The sequence below is a fragment of the Rana temporaria genome, chromosome 1 (genome assembly GCF_905171775.1).
Source record: "Rana temporaria chromosome 1, aRanTem1.1, whole genome shotgun sequence".
Taxonomy (NCBI): Eukaryota; Metazoa; Chordata; class Amphibia; order Anura; family Ranidae; genus Rana; species Rana temporaria.
The window spans coordinates 407,208,347-407,225,798 of NC_053489.1; the positions used below are offsets into that span (position 1 = coordinate 407,208,347).

At 44.8% G+C, this 17,452-nt stretch overlaps 1 protein-coding gene across 1 annotated transcript in view; it reads left to right on the top strand.

The window, feature by feature from the left end:
* CNN2 (calponin 2) overlaps positions 1–15,493 on the top strand; it is a 38,668-nt gene extending 23,175 nt beyond the window's left edge. The window contains exons 4-7 of the mRNA XM_040324036.1: positions 3,990–4,127; positions 5,431–5,547; positions 6,728–6,874; positions 14,298–15,493. Of these exons, the coding sequence (XP_040179970.1) occupies positions 3,990–4,127; positions 5,431–5,547; positions 6,728–6,874; positions 14,298–14,549 (654 nt within the window). The 3' untranslated portion in view covers positions 14,550–15,493. The remainder of the gene's footprint in view (positions 1–3,989; positions 4,128–5,430; positions 5,548–6,727; positions 6,875–14,297) is intronic.
* Positions 15,494–17,452: the final 1,959 nt, after the last annotated feature.

Sequence of the window (17,452 nt, forward strand, 5' to 3'; positions counted from 1 at the left end):
GTCTGTATATGCAGTAAAGCATGCTTGTTATACTTTGGAACCGAAGGGGTTTATCCTCTGCATTGTGTAAAGGCTGTTTTGATTCTAACTTCTTAACCTCCTCCCTCCTTCCACCGTCCCCAATCTATCTGCTGATGAAACTGAGCCTTGGGGCAAGCTGCACATGCTCAGTTTGGTATGTATTGCTAGAGAAGTGTGTGGGTGTTTTTTTTTTGGTTTGGAGAGTGCATGTGATCAGCACAGGGTCAGTCAGCACTGTTCAGACAAAGGGCCAGGAGTCCTGCAGCCTCATAGGACAATCATGGGAGAATAAAAACTATTCCTACAAGCTTTAACCAGACACTGATAGACTGCTCTAACTGCTGATGAGAAAAGGTAATTGGCAGTTTTAATTTACCATCACCCCGGCTAGGGTCATGTTAAATACTGTTTCATCCTTCTTCCCTTAGGTGGTGTCAGCCTTTCATTTGAATCAGGACATTGTTTTTGCCCTTTTTTTTTTTTTTTTCTCGGCCTCGTTCGATGGAAGAAAAATTGCACGCCTTAGATGTAGTGCGAGCAGTCAGTTTATTTGTCTAGATAAGACTCCTGGTAAAAAAACGACAGGCAGCATCCATTGCCCATTGGGTCCACCGGTTGGTCATTCAGGCCTACAGTCTGAGATGTAAGGCTCCTCCCAGGGTGAAAGCTCATTCTACCAGGAGTGTAGGAACCTCCTGGGGTTTTCTCCATCAGGTATCTGGCTCAGATTTGTAAGGCTGCCACCTGGTCTTCTGTGCATACGTTCACAATTTTATCAAGTGGATGTTCGAGCAGCCGAGGATTCGGCTTTCGGCCGCAGTGTACTGGGTACTGCCATATAAGGTCTGATGGCTATTGTTTGGCAGAGTGTCTCCCTCCCCTCAAGGCTATTGCTCTGGGACGTCCCAGTAGGTAATGAATGTTGGCCTTTGTCCCGTGATGTACAATAAAGAAAATAGGATTTTTTCATCATACCTGTAAAATTATTTTCTTTGAATACATCACACAGAGGTCCCTCTTCTCCTTTAAGGATTCAGTGCTTGTTACAAAACCTGAAGTACTTCATGTATGGGAGTGGATTATATAAGGGATCACTTCCTGTCTAAAGACCTTTGGTCTACCAGTGTCCATTTACCTGGAGATGAAGTATAATCCAGCAGGTAATGATTATTTGCCTAACTGTGTCCTGTGATTTATTCAGAAAATGATTTTATAGGCAAGTATGATGAAAAAATCCTATATTCTCATCAGCAGTTGGAGCAGTCTTGTGATTTCTATCAGTGTCCAGCCAAGCACTGGTTAAAGCTTGTAGGGGTTTTCTAACTGTCCTATGAAACTGCAAGACCCCTGACCCTCTGTCTGGGCAGTGCTAATTGGCCCTTTGTGATAACCTATGCACTCCCAAGAAGAAAAAACCTCTAGCAATAGACACCAAGCTGAGCATGTGCAGCCTGACTCCATAGATCAGGGGACAGTGGAGGGAGGGGAGAATCAGGGAAGCAAGCATCAAACTGCCTTTCAATTGAAAATGTTTGCAGATAGTGTTCTGCTTTTCATCCAAATATGCCTTTAGGATACAGTATATACTGTAGGCATGTAGCAACAAGAGGTGCAATAAACTCAAGCTGAATGATGCAAACCTGTGACGTCAATGAACATGTTGGCAGTAAGTGGCAAGAACAAAACTTCCAGAAAGCTAGACACCTTTTTAACTTGTTTTCGGCAGGTCAGCATGCACATGGTCTGCAATTGAATACAGTATGTACCAAATGCAGACAATAGGTTGTAAACCAACATGGAATTCTTAGGCCCCATGCACACGGGACGCCGGTGCAAACTCTGCTAAACATACGTTTTAAAGGCTAAAGCCGGCGTTTAAAAACGCCCGTTTTGCCGTGAATTTCCCAGCGTTTTACCGCGTTTGCGTTTTTATAAGCATTTAGTTAAACATCATAAGACCCTCCCTAAGCTCAAAAAACAGTATTTAACCATTTCAGCCATTTTGTGAGACCAAAGGAGTAGCGGCTGAGAGAGCAGCAGTGTACTTGTATTTAGCGTGTCACTTGCCACATCACCTGCCACAAGCTGCGGATTGTCCACTTGCCACAAGTTGTGATTTGTCCACTTGCCACGTCACCTGGCCCTGCCACAAGTTGTGGATTGTCCACTGGCCACGTCACCTGCCATGTCACTTGGCCACGTCACCTGCCACAATTTGTGGATTGTTCACTGGCCACGTTACCTGGCCACGTCACCTGCCACAAGTTGTGGATTGTCACCTGGCCACAAGTTGTGGATTGTCACCTGGCCATGTCACCTGCCACAAGTTGTGGATTGTCAGTCTTCTCCCCCCCCCCCCCACTAGGGGCCATATTCAGGTACATCGGCGCATCTTTGAGCCGGCGTAGCGCATCTCATATGCCGTACGCCGACGTAACATTGAGAGGCAAGCTGAGTATTCACAAAGCACTTGCTCCCATATTTACGCCAGCGTAACGTAAATAGGCCTGCGTAAGCCCGCCTAATTCAAAGTAGGCAGGTAGTGGGCGTGTTGTATTAAAATGAGTCATGACCCCATGTAAATGCATGGCCGTACGAACGGCGCATGCTCAGAATCATGTCGCATATACTCCCTAAGAAACGACGGCTCAATGCGTACGACGTGAACGTAACCTACGCCCAGCCCCATTCACGTACGACTTGCGTAAACAACGTAAAATCCGACGGCTGTTCCGACGTCCATACCTTAACATGACTTACCCCTGCTTTGAGGGATAACTATACGCCGGACGTACGCCTTACGTAAACGGTGTAGCTTACTGCGACGGGCGCAAGTACGTGTTTGAATCGGCGTATCTAGGTCATTTACATATTCAACGGGTAAATCAATGGAAGCGCCCCTAGCAGCCAGCGTAAATATGCACCCAAGATACGACGGCGTAGGAGACTTACGTCGGTCGGATGGAGCCAGAATTCAGGCGTGTCTGGTTTCAAGAATACGGCGCATAGATACGACGGCACATCCGTGGACTTGCACGGCGTATAAGAAGATACGTCGGCGTAAGTCCTACCTGAATCTGGCCCTAGGTTGGTAGTAATGAGGTACTTTGTTTGAAAAGTGAGTACTGTTCCTGCAAACTTTGTAGTCCTTAGCAGCCCAAAAGGCATCTGCAATGTACAATGCCCTGCAAAAGTATTCACCCCCTTGGCATTTTTTTATGTTTTTGTTGCCTCACAACCTAGAATTAACATGGACTGTTTTGAGGATTGGCATCATTTTAATTCACATGACATGTCCACAACTTTGAAGGTATTTATTTTTTATTTTTTTTGCTGTTGTGCCATGTTTCCATTTGGTTATGATATATTTGATGGCAATCCTATGGATCATCAAAGAGATAGATAGATATATAATTTGTGTAATGACAGATCATTTTACACTTGGATTGTGCACAGGTGAACATCATTTCACTAATTATGCAACTTATGAAGGTAATTGGTTGCACCAGAGCTTTTTATAGGCTTCATAACTAAATACATACGCACACATGCCAATTATCTTTTATTTTTTCCTGAAAAATCGTTTCATGTATGGTTTTTCATCACCAAGTTAGACTATTGTGTTCTGATCCATCACATATAATTGAACTAAAAGCCTGTAATGTTACAAAATGGGCAAAAAGCCAAGGGGGAGAATACTTTTGCAAGGCACTGTATGTACTTCTCTTTGTTTTTGCAATTTTTCTGAGACAACATTTTTCTAGGGTAAATGACGGCAAACAATATTTTTACATTTATAACAATTCAAAACTATGTGGATTGCAATTTTATGTTGACTGGGAATGCATGAAAAGTTTATCCCAATGCTAAAAAAAAAGTGCTAATTTATTTCCATGCGGAATACGTTTAGAAGTAATGTACTGTATGTGATTCTTGCACCGAATACTGATTCATTTTCTGTCCCACAGCTGGAAAATCTCTCAAACTTTATCAGAGCCACGTCTAGTTATGGGATGAAGTCTGTAGATCTGTTTGAAGCAAATGACCTGTTTGAGAATGGCAATATGACCCAAGTACAAGTTGCTTTGCTGGCCCTAGCTGGAATGGTATATTTTCTTCATGTGTTTTAAGAATCGGATTAATGACAAATAACTTGCTGGTGATTCCTATTGTGATGTTTTTTGTTTTTATCTAGTGCTGTAATGTTTCAGATAAAATTTAGAAATGGTATAAATTTTATTTAATTTTAAAGAACAAGCTGTTCTGCAAATGTAGCGGTGGTTGAAACGAACCACTTATTTCTGACAGGAGTGCTTGCAAGGATCATCATCTTTTATTTTGTAAAATCTTTTTGTAAAATCGTTATCTCAAAAGGGAATAAAACGGCTGTAACTGCTTCTAAATTGTTAGCTGGCGGTTGGCTTCAATTTGTTTAGTAGGGTTGCGCCCAGCATTTGCACGAGTGCTTGTACTCATGCAAATGCTCCGATGCTTGACCTGATACCTGGCAGGAGGCCAGTACAGCCGGTGGTGTTGTCAGTGTAGCGATGGGCACCAATTGTTTCCTGGATCTGTCAGGAAGGATCTGGTAAATCTTTAATTTACTTGCTCCTTTCTTTTCTGAATGAACAGAGGCAGTGATCACTGACTCTACAATGCTCAGTTTTGGAGAGGGTAAACTGTGCTTCAGTTTATGGATGAACAGGAGCCTCTGTCTGTAGCCTCTGAGGCTACCAAGAAAGGGACTGAGGAATCTGTCCTTTGGTCCCTTTCCCTGTCTCAAAAGGGGAGATGTCAGGGCTCTGTTTAGAGCATTTGTAAAAGATAATATAAATTGTAAAAAAAACAATTACCGCCTCATCGGTGCTGCTGTCACAAGACATAAAGTATTGGTAATCGATATCGGCAAGTACTGGGGAGGGAGAGAAAGTATGGGTACTTGTATGTACTCTGTCTTGAAGTGGGATCCGTGCAACACTATTTGTGTATTAAAATGCTTGTGAAGGTTTTTTACCAGTTTTTCATTGTGTACCAATGCAACGTTCTAGCCGCCGATATCCTAACAACCAGTGGTGTCATCGGTTGATTGGAAGGACTTCCAGTGCCTAAACAGTATTCTTGTTTGCCTCTCCCCTGCACCTTTCCGTCAGTGCTGGGGTCACATTAGCTTAATGAGGGAGAATTGAAACCTTGGAATACTAGTCAATAGCAGTGTGCAAAGGGGTGTGTTCATGAAAAATTCTCTAATGTTGGATATCCCACATGTGTGGGTGTTGCTGCATTATGTAAAATGTTATGTTTTAGCTTTTTTACATATTCGAATGGGGTTCCTCAACTGAAAAAAGGTGGAGAAACACGGAACCTTGCTTTTTCATCTCATTTAAATTGTTTCTTTTTTTTCTGTTTTAGGCAAAGACAAGAGGTCTTCAGAGTGATGTGGATATTGGGGTGAAATATTCTGAGAAGCAGCAAAGAAACTTTGATGACAATACAAAGAAGGCAGGGCAGTGTGTTATAGGACTACAGGTAAGGATGGTTGGAGGTGTTGATGTGGAAATTTTAAGCTAATACTGGTGAAAAGTTATTTAAACGGGTTACTACACAAATGATGCCTTTTTGAGTCGATTATTTTTTTTCTTTACAGCAAGTGGGTGGGGCAGGCAGAATACTTCAGGCCTTAAAGTTGAATTCCGGTGTAACCCTAAGTACTCCTAAAACTGTCCCCTCCCTCCTCTTAACACCAATGCTTACTAATTTGTCCAAGAAAGATAGATGACCTATTTTTAGGCTGCTCCAGTTCAGTCATGCAGGGGAGAGGAGGGAGCGTTGACAACAGATGGGCTATTGAAGTCTATAGGTGACATCACTGCTCCAGATATTGCTAGCTGTTGTAAGAGCGCCATCTCCTCCTTTTCTTGCGTCTACCACAGGAGATAACATGGCCGGACCATATTGGCTTGAAAATGGTATAAGAAGTATACATATCTTTCCTATGCAGGTTAGTAAACATTGGTATTAGGATGAGGGAATGGTCAGTTTTTAAGAGTAATTGGTTAGCTTGGAATTCTACTTTAACTGCTATTGAAGCATGGTTCTCCCATGCCAAACCCAGTCATTGCAAGCTAAGCTTGGGCATCTCAAACTGGCGTTTTAATTTGGCTAAATTGGTTCACATGAAAGGGCATTAAACTGGGTGCCAGGGACATTCTATAGGAGTTAATGTTGGATAAGCAAGTGTATAATCCTGTTGCCAACCTTGTCCAGTTTCTACTATCCTTAAAAACGAGTACTGAGCATGTTTCTCTTTACAATTTACCCCTTTGTTCTCCATTAAATTGGTACCCTTGGCAGAGAAGTGTACAAGGCATGCTTGCTGAATGCATGTTACCTAAAAGTGTTTGAACCTGCATGTCTGATGTAAATTCTGTGGCCAAATTCAAGTTGGGTCCTGTGTATTGGTGTGCTAATTTCACTTGCTATGGGGAGATCTGTCTTTACTGCTTGAATCGCTTCTGTTCTGTATCTGAACTTAACCGACCCAGATCAGGATAAAATCAACTGGCTTTTATAGAGCCAGCCCTGTCTTTTACATTTGGATCTGTAATCTTTCAGGGAAGCTTGTGTGAAATATACATCTCAGATGTTAAGGCTGGATTATATTCTAACCAATAAACGTTTGTAACTTGTTTTTTTTGTCCTTGTGTAGATGGGGACAAATAAATGTGCCAGCCAGTCTGGCATGACTGCATATGGGACAAGAAGGCATCTCTATGACCCAAAGCATAATATCTTGCCACCCATGGATCATTCCACTATTAGTCTTCAGATGGGAACCAACAAAGGAGCCAGTCAGGTGAGCAGAAGTACATAAAAAGCAGCTTCAGATCGTTTTTTTTTTTTTTTTTAAACCTTGTAACTGCGTAGATCAGTTAAACATTTATTCACAAGAAATGTAATCTAAGTCTTGGTTCACACTGCCGCAATTTGGGTTCCAACTTGTGAGACCCCAAGTTTCTCAATGCGATCTGTCTTAAATTGCCATTACTGAAGTCCCTCTGACTTCAGAAAAGGTTCCTGTACTACAGTGTTTCTCAATTCCAGTCCTCAGGCCCCCCCCCCCCCCCAACAGGTCAGGTTTTCAGGATTTCCATTATTTTGCACAGGTGATTTGATCAGTTTCACTGCCTTAGTAAACACCACAGCCTTTTCATCTGAGGGAAATCCTGGAAACCTGACCTGTTGGGGGGGGGGGGGGGGGGGGGCCTGAGGACTGGAATTGAGAAACACTGCTGTACTACAAGGTTACTTCTATCTGACTTGTGCCCATAGACTTTAATGAAAGTCGCCTCCAAGTCTAAATCTATATTGATGTAATTTGGATCCCACATTACAGGAAGATAACCCAGGCATTCCCTCCCTTGTAGCACCCTTGCTTCAAAGTCGCCTGACAAAGTCGTTCTTTAAGTCGCGTTACTTTCAGGTCACAGTAGTGTGAACCGAGTCATGGAGAAGGTGAAGTTTGTTGGAAAAATGAAGCAAACATTTTGTCTTTTTTTTTTTTTTCTTCTTTTTTTCTTCTTCCTTTTATTAGGGGAACATATGAGTGGACTTTAAGACATAGCAGGGATAAATGCTGGCTGAAGGTCTAAATTTGGGCACACATCTATTGAGTTAAACAAGTGGCGGCTCTAGGTCCAAAAATGTTCTCTCATGTATAGAAGGATTTATTCATACCATCCTTATTTGCTGCACATCAAATTTTTTTATGTGAATATTGATTTGGATATTTGGAGCTGATTGAATGTAGCAGTTTTCCATGAGGAACCAACAATGAATCTTTGCTTCAGTATGGTTGCTGCCAAGAATGAACATTTTGTTGCAACATAAGAAAATGGCATTGTCCTAAAATTACTCATAACAAAGCTAACCGATTCACTTTCTTTATCGTACATCACGGGACACAGAGCGGCATATTCATTACTATGTGGGTTATATGGAGTACCTTCAGGTGATGGACACTGGCAATCTCAAACAGGAAATGCCCCTCCCTATATAACCCCCTCCCATAGGAGGAGTACCTCAGTTTTTACGCCAGTGTCTTAGGTGTTGGTCATGGTTTAGCTTGCCTCCACATCCTTGGGATTAGGTGGGCTAACCGGTTCTGTCCAAAGGCCTCAGCGCTAAAGTGGTCAGTAACCGGACCCCAAACCAAAGGGGTATAGCCCATAATGCTTTCTTTTTAGAGAGCTGGACCCTGGGCCCAGAACTTAGAAACCTTTGGGGGCCTAATGTTTCTGTTGCCAGAGTGCTATATGGGCCCAGGACAGTGGATCCTTCATAGGAACCCAGGGCCTGAAGGTCAATGCCCCACGGAGATGGGGGAAGATTGGGCCTCTTGCTTTGCAAAGTCCTGCGGCATGGAGCAGGTAAGTGAGGGGAAACTTGCGGAACTTGGTTCTTAGCAGGTTTTTCTGGGGGGGTTCACAGGGGACATGCCTAAAGTTATGCGCTGCATCTGGCAAAGTAAGTCACATATCTTAAAGATAGGATGGCTCTATGTGTATTCCCCATAAAAGGTGACCTCCCTGGTAGTATTGTAAACATTGAGAAAGAGGCCTGTGTGTGCAGTAAAGAGAGCTGTGCTTACCTGCAAAGCCTCCAGGCGATTGCTGCCACGGTTTTTCCTCCTAGCCTGGAGACAGGACAAACTGCCTCCTCGTGTGGTCTCCTTCCCCCCACCCCCCCCCCCGCCGGCGGGCGCGCGCGCATCCCCGTGATATGGGCGCAATTTCGCGCTGTTAGCTGAGGGGGGAAGGGCGGGCCAGCATGTTAAAGGAAGGGGCGGCCCTTCCATTTGTTCCCAGCTCAGTGTATGCTGGAACTGAGAGAGGAAGAGACCAGAGCGGCAGCACGGGGCGCCGAGGACACACAGTGGCCAAAACAGATATTACAGTCTTCAATAAGACTGTCCTGGAGCCTAGAGTTAGGCTGTTCTTTTCTATCTCAGCAGTTTTTTGGCAATACTACTAAGGGGGACAGAATGTTTTTTTCTCTCTTGGGTTTGGAAAAAAAAAAAAAAAGAGAAAAGAACCATTAAAGGGAAAGAAGGCATTTTTTATCCCCCAAACGGGTTTTTGGGCAAATAACTATTTATAGTTCCAAACACCGATAAGTTAGCGGGCGTACCTCGGTATTGTACCATGGCATCTGGTTCAGAGGGTACAAGAGGTGGGGATTCCCCCAGAGAGTCTGAGGTTTCGGACAAAGTTATGCCACTGCTTTCCCGAGAGGGAGCCTTGATGGGACCATCGGGATCTGGGGCTGGAGCTGGCACGGGTCAGTCCAACCCTAGGGTGGTCACGGACGAGGTACTGTCCACCTCCTTAAAAGAGATGGAAAAAAGAATGGAAAAGATGATAGCCAAGGCTATGCGGGGCAGAAAACGGAATAGATCTCCGTCGCCCGAGCGTGGACCCTCAGAGGAGGAGGTCCTTTCCGCAGGGGAATTGGACGACCTCTTGGACAAGGACCAAGCAGGTTCGGGGATCGAGGATCCGGATACAGGGGAGTCTGGGGCAGCCTCCCAAGGGGAGAGCTGGTGGGTTCAAGCCTTAACGGACTTGGTCCATAGTGCATTCAACTTGCCAGTACCAGATCTCCAAGTATCGACTGTTTCAGCTTTGGGCTCTCTAAAGGCGCCTCAAAACAACGCAGTTTTTCCGATCCATCCTCTGCTAGAGGAAGTTATGTTCCAAGATTGGACCAAGCCAGATAGAATCTTTTTACCACCTAAAAGATTCTCTGCCTTATATCCTATGGAAGATAAATTTTCCAAGAGATGGGCAACCCCGGCGGTGGACGCAGCCATCTCATGTGTTAACAAATCTTTAACATGCCCTGTAGAAAACATACAGGTGTTCAAGGATCCGGTTGATAAACGCTTGGAAGCACTACTTAAAAGCTCCTTCACTACTGCAGGGGCAGTAGTGCAGCCAGCTGTGGCTGCGATTGGGGTTGCACAAGCATTATCGGATCAAACTAAGCAGATGCTTAAACTTATTCCTGCCCAGCAGGCAGAAGAATTTTCTGATGTCCCTAGGGCCATACGCTTTACGGTAGACGTGATTAAGGATTCTATCCAGCAAGCGTCATGTTTATCGTTATCCCTTATCCATATGAGAAGACTCTTATGGTTAAAGAGCTGGGAGGCCGAGCCCCCATGCAAGAAGCTCCTGGTAGGGTTCCCCTTCCATGGAGGACGACTCTTCGGAGAAGACCTGGATAAATACATTCAGACCATTTCAAGCGGCAAAAGTACTCTTTTGCCAACCAAGAAAAAGTTTCAGGGGCCTGCGTTTAAACGACAGCACTCCCCTGGGCAGGGGCCCTCTAATGCCAAACAGTATCGACGGCCTCCTGCAAGATCAAACTTTAACTTCAACAACAAATCGCAGGGACAGGCCGCTAGAGGCAAGAAGCAGTGGTTTCGCAAACCAGCAAAACCAGCCCCCAAGCCGACCTTATGAAGGGGCGCCCCCACCCACGAGGGTGGGGGGAAGGCTGCGTCTCTTTTCAGAGGTTTGGGAAGCCAGCATTCCCGACAGATGGGTACGGTCTTCCGTGGCTACGGGCTACAAACTAGACTTCCTAAAGTTTCCTCCTCCTCATTTCCAGGAGTCAAGGGTTCCAAACGATCCGGAGAAGGGAGCCGCATTAATGACGGCATTGAATCATTTACTCTCCCAGGAAGTAATAGTAGAGGTACCAGTCCTAGAACAAGGGCTGGGTTTCTACTCCAACCTATTCATCATCCCAAAGTCCAACGGAGATGTCAGGCCAATTTTGGACCTAAAGATGGTAAATGCATACCTAAAGGTCCGCTCATTTCGGATGGAATCCGTGCGGTCAGCAGCTGCCACACTCCAGAAGGACGACTTCATGGCATCCATAGACATAAAGGATGCCTACCTTCATGTTCCAATTTATCAGCCACATCAAAGATTTCTACGCTTTATGGTGGCCTTGCGTCATTTCCAATTCGTGGCGCTTCCCTTTGGGTTGGCTACGGCCCCCCGGGTGTTCACGAAGGTCCTAGCTCCAATCCTAGCCAAGCTAAGGATCCAAGGGGTCACGATCCTAGCGTACCTGGACGACCTCCTAGTCATAGATCACTCGTCTCCTGGCTTGGAACGAGCAGTGGCCCTCACGGTCCAGTACCTCGAGAGGTTCGGCTGGGTCCTAAATCGAGAAAAGTCAGCATTCCAGCCCACAAGGCAGTTGGAATATCTCGGCATGAGGTTAGACACAGAACAACAAAGGGTGTTTCTACCTCTGATAAAGGTCAAAGCCATCAAGGAATTAATCCTACTGGTTCTAAGCAAGAAAGAACCGACTATTCGCCTATGTATGCGGTTACTAGACAAGATGGTGGCCACATTCGAGGCGGTACCGTACGCCCAGAGCCACACTCGCATCCTGCAGGCAGCCATCCTGTCAGCATGGAGCAGGAGGCCACAGGCCTTGGATATCCCTTTGCCGCTCTCATCAAGAGTCCGACAAAGTCTGTGTTGGTGGTTGGACCCTCAGAATCTAGTGAAGGGGAAGTCTTTCAGCCCAGTGGCTTGGAAGATAGTAACCACAGACGCCAGCCTGACGGGCTGGGGAGCAATTTTGGATGGTTGCACTCGCCAGGGTACTTGGGCAAAGCCAGAGAGGCAGTTGCCCATCAACATCTTGGAGCTCAGAGCTGCTCGACTAGCCCTCAGGGCTTGGACGTCCAAATTGCAGGGGTTCCCGGTGAGAATTCAATCAGACAATGCCACGGCCGTGGCATACATAAATCACCAAGGGGGAACCAAGAGTCAAGCCACTCAGAGAGGTGAGCTTGATTCTCCTGTGGGCAGAGGCTCATGTGCCCTGCATATCGGCAATATTTATTCCAGGAGTGGACAACCTTCAGGCGGACTTCTTAAGTCGCCAGACTCTGTTGCCGGGGGAATGGTCTCTACATCCACAAATCTTTCAAACACTCTGCCAAAGATGGGGAGTGCCGGACGTGGATGTCATGGCATCGAGACTCAACAAGAAGCTAGACAGGTTCATATCCCGCTCAAGGGATCCGATGGCCTGCGGAACCGATGCGCTGGTTTGCCCTTGGCATCAGTTCAAACTTCTTTATGTATTTCCCCCGCTCCAGTTACTACCCCGCCTGCTGCGCAGGATCAGGGTGGAGCACATACCAGTCATCCTGGTAGCTCCAGCATGGCCTAGAAGGGCATGGTATTCACTAATCCTGAAGATGGTAGTGGGAGACCCTTGGACTCTTCCTCTACGACCAGACCTACTATCGCAAGGTCCGATCCTCCACCCTGCCTTACGGCATCTAAATTTGACGGCCTGGAGGCTGAATCCCTGATTCTCAGGGGTAGAGGTCTGTCTCAGAAAGTAATCTCTACCCTAATCAGAGCCAGGAAACCGGTCTCTAGGGTAATTTATTACAGGGTCTGGAAGGCCTATGTAGGCTGGTGTGAGTCCAAGCGATGGCTTTCTCGCAACTTTACCATCGATAGAGTACTACGTTTTCTCCAGCTAGGAGTGGATAAAGGACTGGCATTAAGCACTATCAAGGGACAGATTTCAGCTTTGTCAGTGTGGTTTCAGCGGCCGCTGGCCACCCACTCGCTAGTTAAGACCTTCCTTCAAGGGGTCTTGCGTATTAATCCTCCAGTTAAATCCCCGCTTTGTCCGTGGGATTTAAATCTTGTTCTGTCAAGTTTACAGAAACAACCTTTTGAGCCGTTGGCTGAAATTCCTTTGGTTTTACTGACAAGGAAGTTGGTATTTTTGGTCGCCATAGTTTCCGCCAGAAGAGTATCGGAACTGGCAGCCTTATCCTGTAAGGAACCATATCTTATTTTTCATAAGGACAGGGTCGTTCTCCGCACTCATCCTTCCTTCCTACCAAAGGTTATATCCAGTTTTCATCTAAACCAGGATTTGGTATTACCATCCTTCTTTCCTAAACCTACTTCCAGAAAGGAAGGGTTGCTGCATACCTTGGATATTGTCAGGGCCATGAAGGCCTATCTTAAAGCTACAGAGAAGATCCGGAAAACAGATGTGTTGTTCATTTTACCGGATGGGCCCAAGAAGGGGCAGGCAGCTGCAAAATCCACCATCTCGAGGTGGATTAAACAGTTAATCACTCAGGCCTACGGCTTGAAGGGGTTGCCTCCTCCGTTATCATTAAAGGCTCATTCTACTAGGGCCATGGGCGCCTCCTGGGCAGCACACCACCAGATCTCTATGGCTCAAGTTTGCAAGGCGGCAATCTGGTCTTCTGTCCACACGTTTACAAAATTCTACCAGTTGGACGTAAGAAGGAACACTGATACAGCCTTTGGGCAGGCAGTGCTGCAGTTTGAGACCCTCGGATTCCGGGGGCTCCCTTTTGAGTTAAATTTAAAATTTAAAATTATTTTTTCTCAACTAAGTTGGATTTATTATGATTTGAGTATATCTCTAAATTAAATTCTTTTGTCTTTGGAAGATGTTCTCCCTCCCCTCATTGTAAGCATTGCTTTGGGACATCCCACATAGTAATGAATATGCCGCTCTGTGTCCCGTGGTGTACGATAAAGAAAAAGATTTTACCATCGATAGAGTATTACGTTTTCTCCAGCTAGGAGTGGATAAAGGACTGGCATTAAGCACTATCAAGGGACAGCTTACCTGTAAAATCTTTTTCTTGGAGTACATCACGGGACACAGAGCTCCCACCCCTCTTATGGGGACCATTTTGGGAGGCATACTGCTTGCTACAAAACTGAGGTACTCCTCCTATGGGAGGGGGTTATATAGGGAGGGGCATTTCCTGTTTGAGATTGCCAGTGTCCATCACCTGAAGGTACTCCATATAACCCACATAGTAATGAATATGCCGCTCTGTGTCCCGTGATGTACTCCAAGAAAAAGATTTTACAGGTAAGCTGTATTAAAAATCTCTTTTTTATATGGTAGCGTGTACATGTGGAATGCATTTGTATTCCATAGGTCTACACTTACAGCAGTTGGTATATATGAGTCTGCAGTGCCTTTGTAAATAGTATATAGGTTTTGAATCTTTAAAAGGAATACATAGCACAGGTATTCAGTTTTAACTGTTTAGCTTTCTAGCATTGAAATAGGTATGCATCTCCCTTCCAGATAAAATGCCTAAAGGTGTGTGTGTGTGTGTTTGTGCTAACCATTGTTCACACTATTTTGCACTGTTCCAGGTGGGTATGACGGCTCCAGGAACACGACGACACATCTATGATACCAAAACGGGTACTGAGAAGTGTGATAACTCTACCATGTCGCTACAGATGGGATATAACCAAGGGGCCAATCAAAGTGGCCAAAGTTTTGGTTTGGGTCGGCAGATCTACGATCCTAAATATTGTCCTAAGGGAAATCCTGATGACCTACCGCATAATGAGGGTGATGAACAGCAACAGTACAATTACATTCATGAACAGGACTTTTAGATGGTGCGCATGCTGCACAACAGTTTCCATTCCATATCAGACCAAGCTGCCTTCCTCCCTCCTCAAAAATGTAGACTTTCGTATTTTCTGTATTTAAATATTGTTTTGCTTTTAAAAAAAAAATGTTTTAAGTATTAACGAGGAAAGGTTCTGAAGAAGCAAGTATATAATACTGCCATATGTACAGAGATCTGCTTATGACCTAGTAAGTGCTTTATTAAAGTTCTCAGGGGAGATAGTATTCGCCATACCTCCTTTTTTGAAAAAATCACAAAATGGTAAATCCTCTAACCTCAAAGGTGTCCTATGGGAGCTAAAACTATGCTCCTTTCCAGTGTAGATAACCTGTTAATGTCCACTCAGGGCACCCACAGTGATGAGATTTGTGCCCTATCTTGATTTCAGAAAATGAAGATTTGTGGCTATTAGAGTGTGTGTGCACCTGACTATCTAAAGTTTTTCTGCTGGATTGTATCACTGAAACTACATTGATCCCTAAGGCTGCATTTACACCTGAGCGTTTCCTTTTCAGGCAGAAAGTCGCACGTTTGCGGCGATTTTTGTACAGGTCAAAAGGTCACCAATGTAAAAGGCGGATCAATGCCTGTAATCTGCCCAAAAAGCAGATTTTGAGCTGTACTTTTGAGGTTCAGGTTTTGTTTTTTGCTTCAGGCTACAAAACGCTCAGATGTGAACAGGGATCATGTAAATAAATGGGCTTTTGCTTGGGTGTTTTTTTGGGGGAAATTTTTTTTCTGGCGTTTTTTACGAGCTGAAAAACGCTCAGGTGTGAATGTAGCCTAAGACTTCACACAGGCTTTCTGATCTATCTATGCTCTATGGACAGGTGGATGTAAATGAACTTGTGTCCTTTTACACCTGCCTATCTCAGTCTTTCCAGGCCCGAAAAGACTAGATTGGACGGCTTTTTTTTTTTTTTTTTTCAAGCCTAAACAAGACGGATTAAAGGTAGCCTGGTGTAATTGGACACCGAGGTCCATTTACAAACCGTTGCCTGTAGAGTTGTCATGTGCCTGTCAAACTTTTTTGAGTTGTATATTGAGCCTGTATAACAGGGAAAACTGTGTAGCAATAGTGACTCTTTTTTTTCTTTGCTGCCTTCCTTTTTTATATATTTTGTCAAGGACCAAAGAACACATATTTTCTTATGAATGAGGGCAAGACTGCTTCAAACATTTTTATCTGTTACAAGGAGATTTTAATTTGTAGGGTCCCTATTTTCTATACAGAAGCTAGTCTTCTTTTATTTATTTTTTCCCCTCTTAAGTAAGAAGTACCCTTTTTCCACGTTTTATTTTTTTCCTTCAGGTAAAGCTTATCCTACAGGTAGGAGGGACCATTGTGCATAGCACTATATCGGGTAGAACTATTGCATTCCATTTTTTTGAAGACTATACTGTAGTTTTTTGATAACTTAAATGTTAACATAATGTAGATGCTAAAAACTACTACCAGATATGATTAATGTGACTGTTTCCAGGGTGAGGAGCCTGCATATACGAACTAGGGTTTTTACTGTTTGTCTCATATATATTTTTGTTACTTTTTTAGCTAATGTACTGTTAGAAAATAAACTTAATCGGCCTATATACAGTGCTCAGTGTAGGAGCTGTGCCATGTACATGATGCAACTTGAAGTCAAACATTGCTAAATGGGGGCAAAACCATTTTTGTTATAAATTTGCCCCCACAGTTCTTAAGACTGCATGCATTACCTAGATCATGCTACAATAGAATGTTCTAATATGGCAACTCGGGATCTTAACCCTGAGACGATATGTGAATTTTTTTTTTTTTTTTTTTTATTATTATATTTATCTAATAAAGGATTTGACTGGATGGCATTTTTGTCATTTGTCCAGAAGTCTTGTATGTAAGTGGGTCAAATGATTGCAACATGGGAGTAGAACAGTCATCAAATGTAAGATCTCCCTTTTTATTTAAATGTTATTACTTGTATTCATTTTTTCCAATAAAGAATCAATTAAACAAAATTTCCAGTGTTGGGGGGGGGGGGGGAGAGAAGAACAATCTTGTTGGTGAGAGAAATGGACATCTATCCATAACAATATGTATGTACATATACAGGGCCGGCCTTAGGTGTTCAGGCGCCCTGTGCGAGCTAATCCTGTGGCGCCCCCCCCCCCCCCCATCTTCACCCCTCGCCCCCCAAGACATTGTGCTGCCTGGTACCAAGAATGAAATGCTGCCCCCACCCCCCCCCCCAAAAAAATCACGCCCACCAAAATGCCCCAACATCCAGACAGGGGCTGCGGATATACAGTGGTCTCCTCCTCTGTCCACATTCAGGGCAGCTCTGAAAGGGTGTGCCCCTTTCACCTCTCCACAGGTCAGAGCTGCCCTGAATGGAGGACGCAGCATACTGATGATGTGGAGGAGAAGTCATATGATGGTGGACAGAGCACATCAGTCTCTGTCCCTCCCTTGCATGCCATGGCCGCTTCACCCTCCAGGCTCCCAGTCCCAGTGCAGTCCTCCTTTCACTTCATATCCCTCCCAGTTTTACTCCCCTCCTCCTCACCCCTGCTCAGCCGAGTACTCCTATGGCAAGTGCACTACACAAGACACTGTCCCGATCGTCTATTCAAAAATGGCACCGGGCGGCGCCATTACGTTACTGCGCATGCGCCGCCCAGCTGGAGTTGCATGGTCGGCTTGCAGCCATCTTTTTACGGACATCCCGATTCACGGAGCCAGTGGAGCGGGCGGAACAGGATGGCGGGCGGCAATTCACATTCTGCAAGCTGTGCGGCCGCTCGCACACCCCAAAGGCCGGCCCTGTACATATACAAGTCAGAGGTGCATTGAGTATGAGAGGTTAAACTTTCCATGCACTAGGCCTTTGAGAAAAGGGTTACATT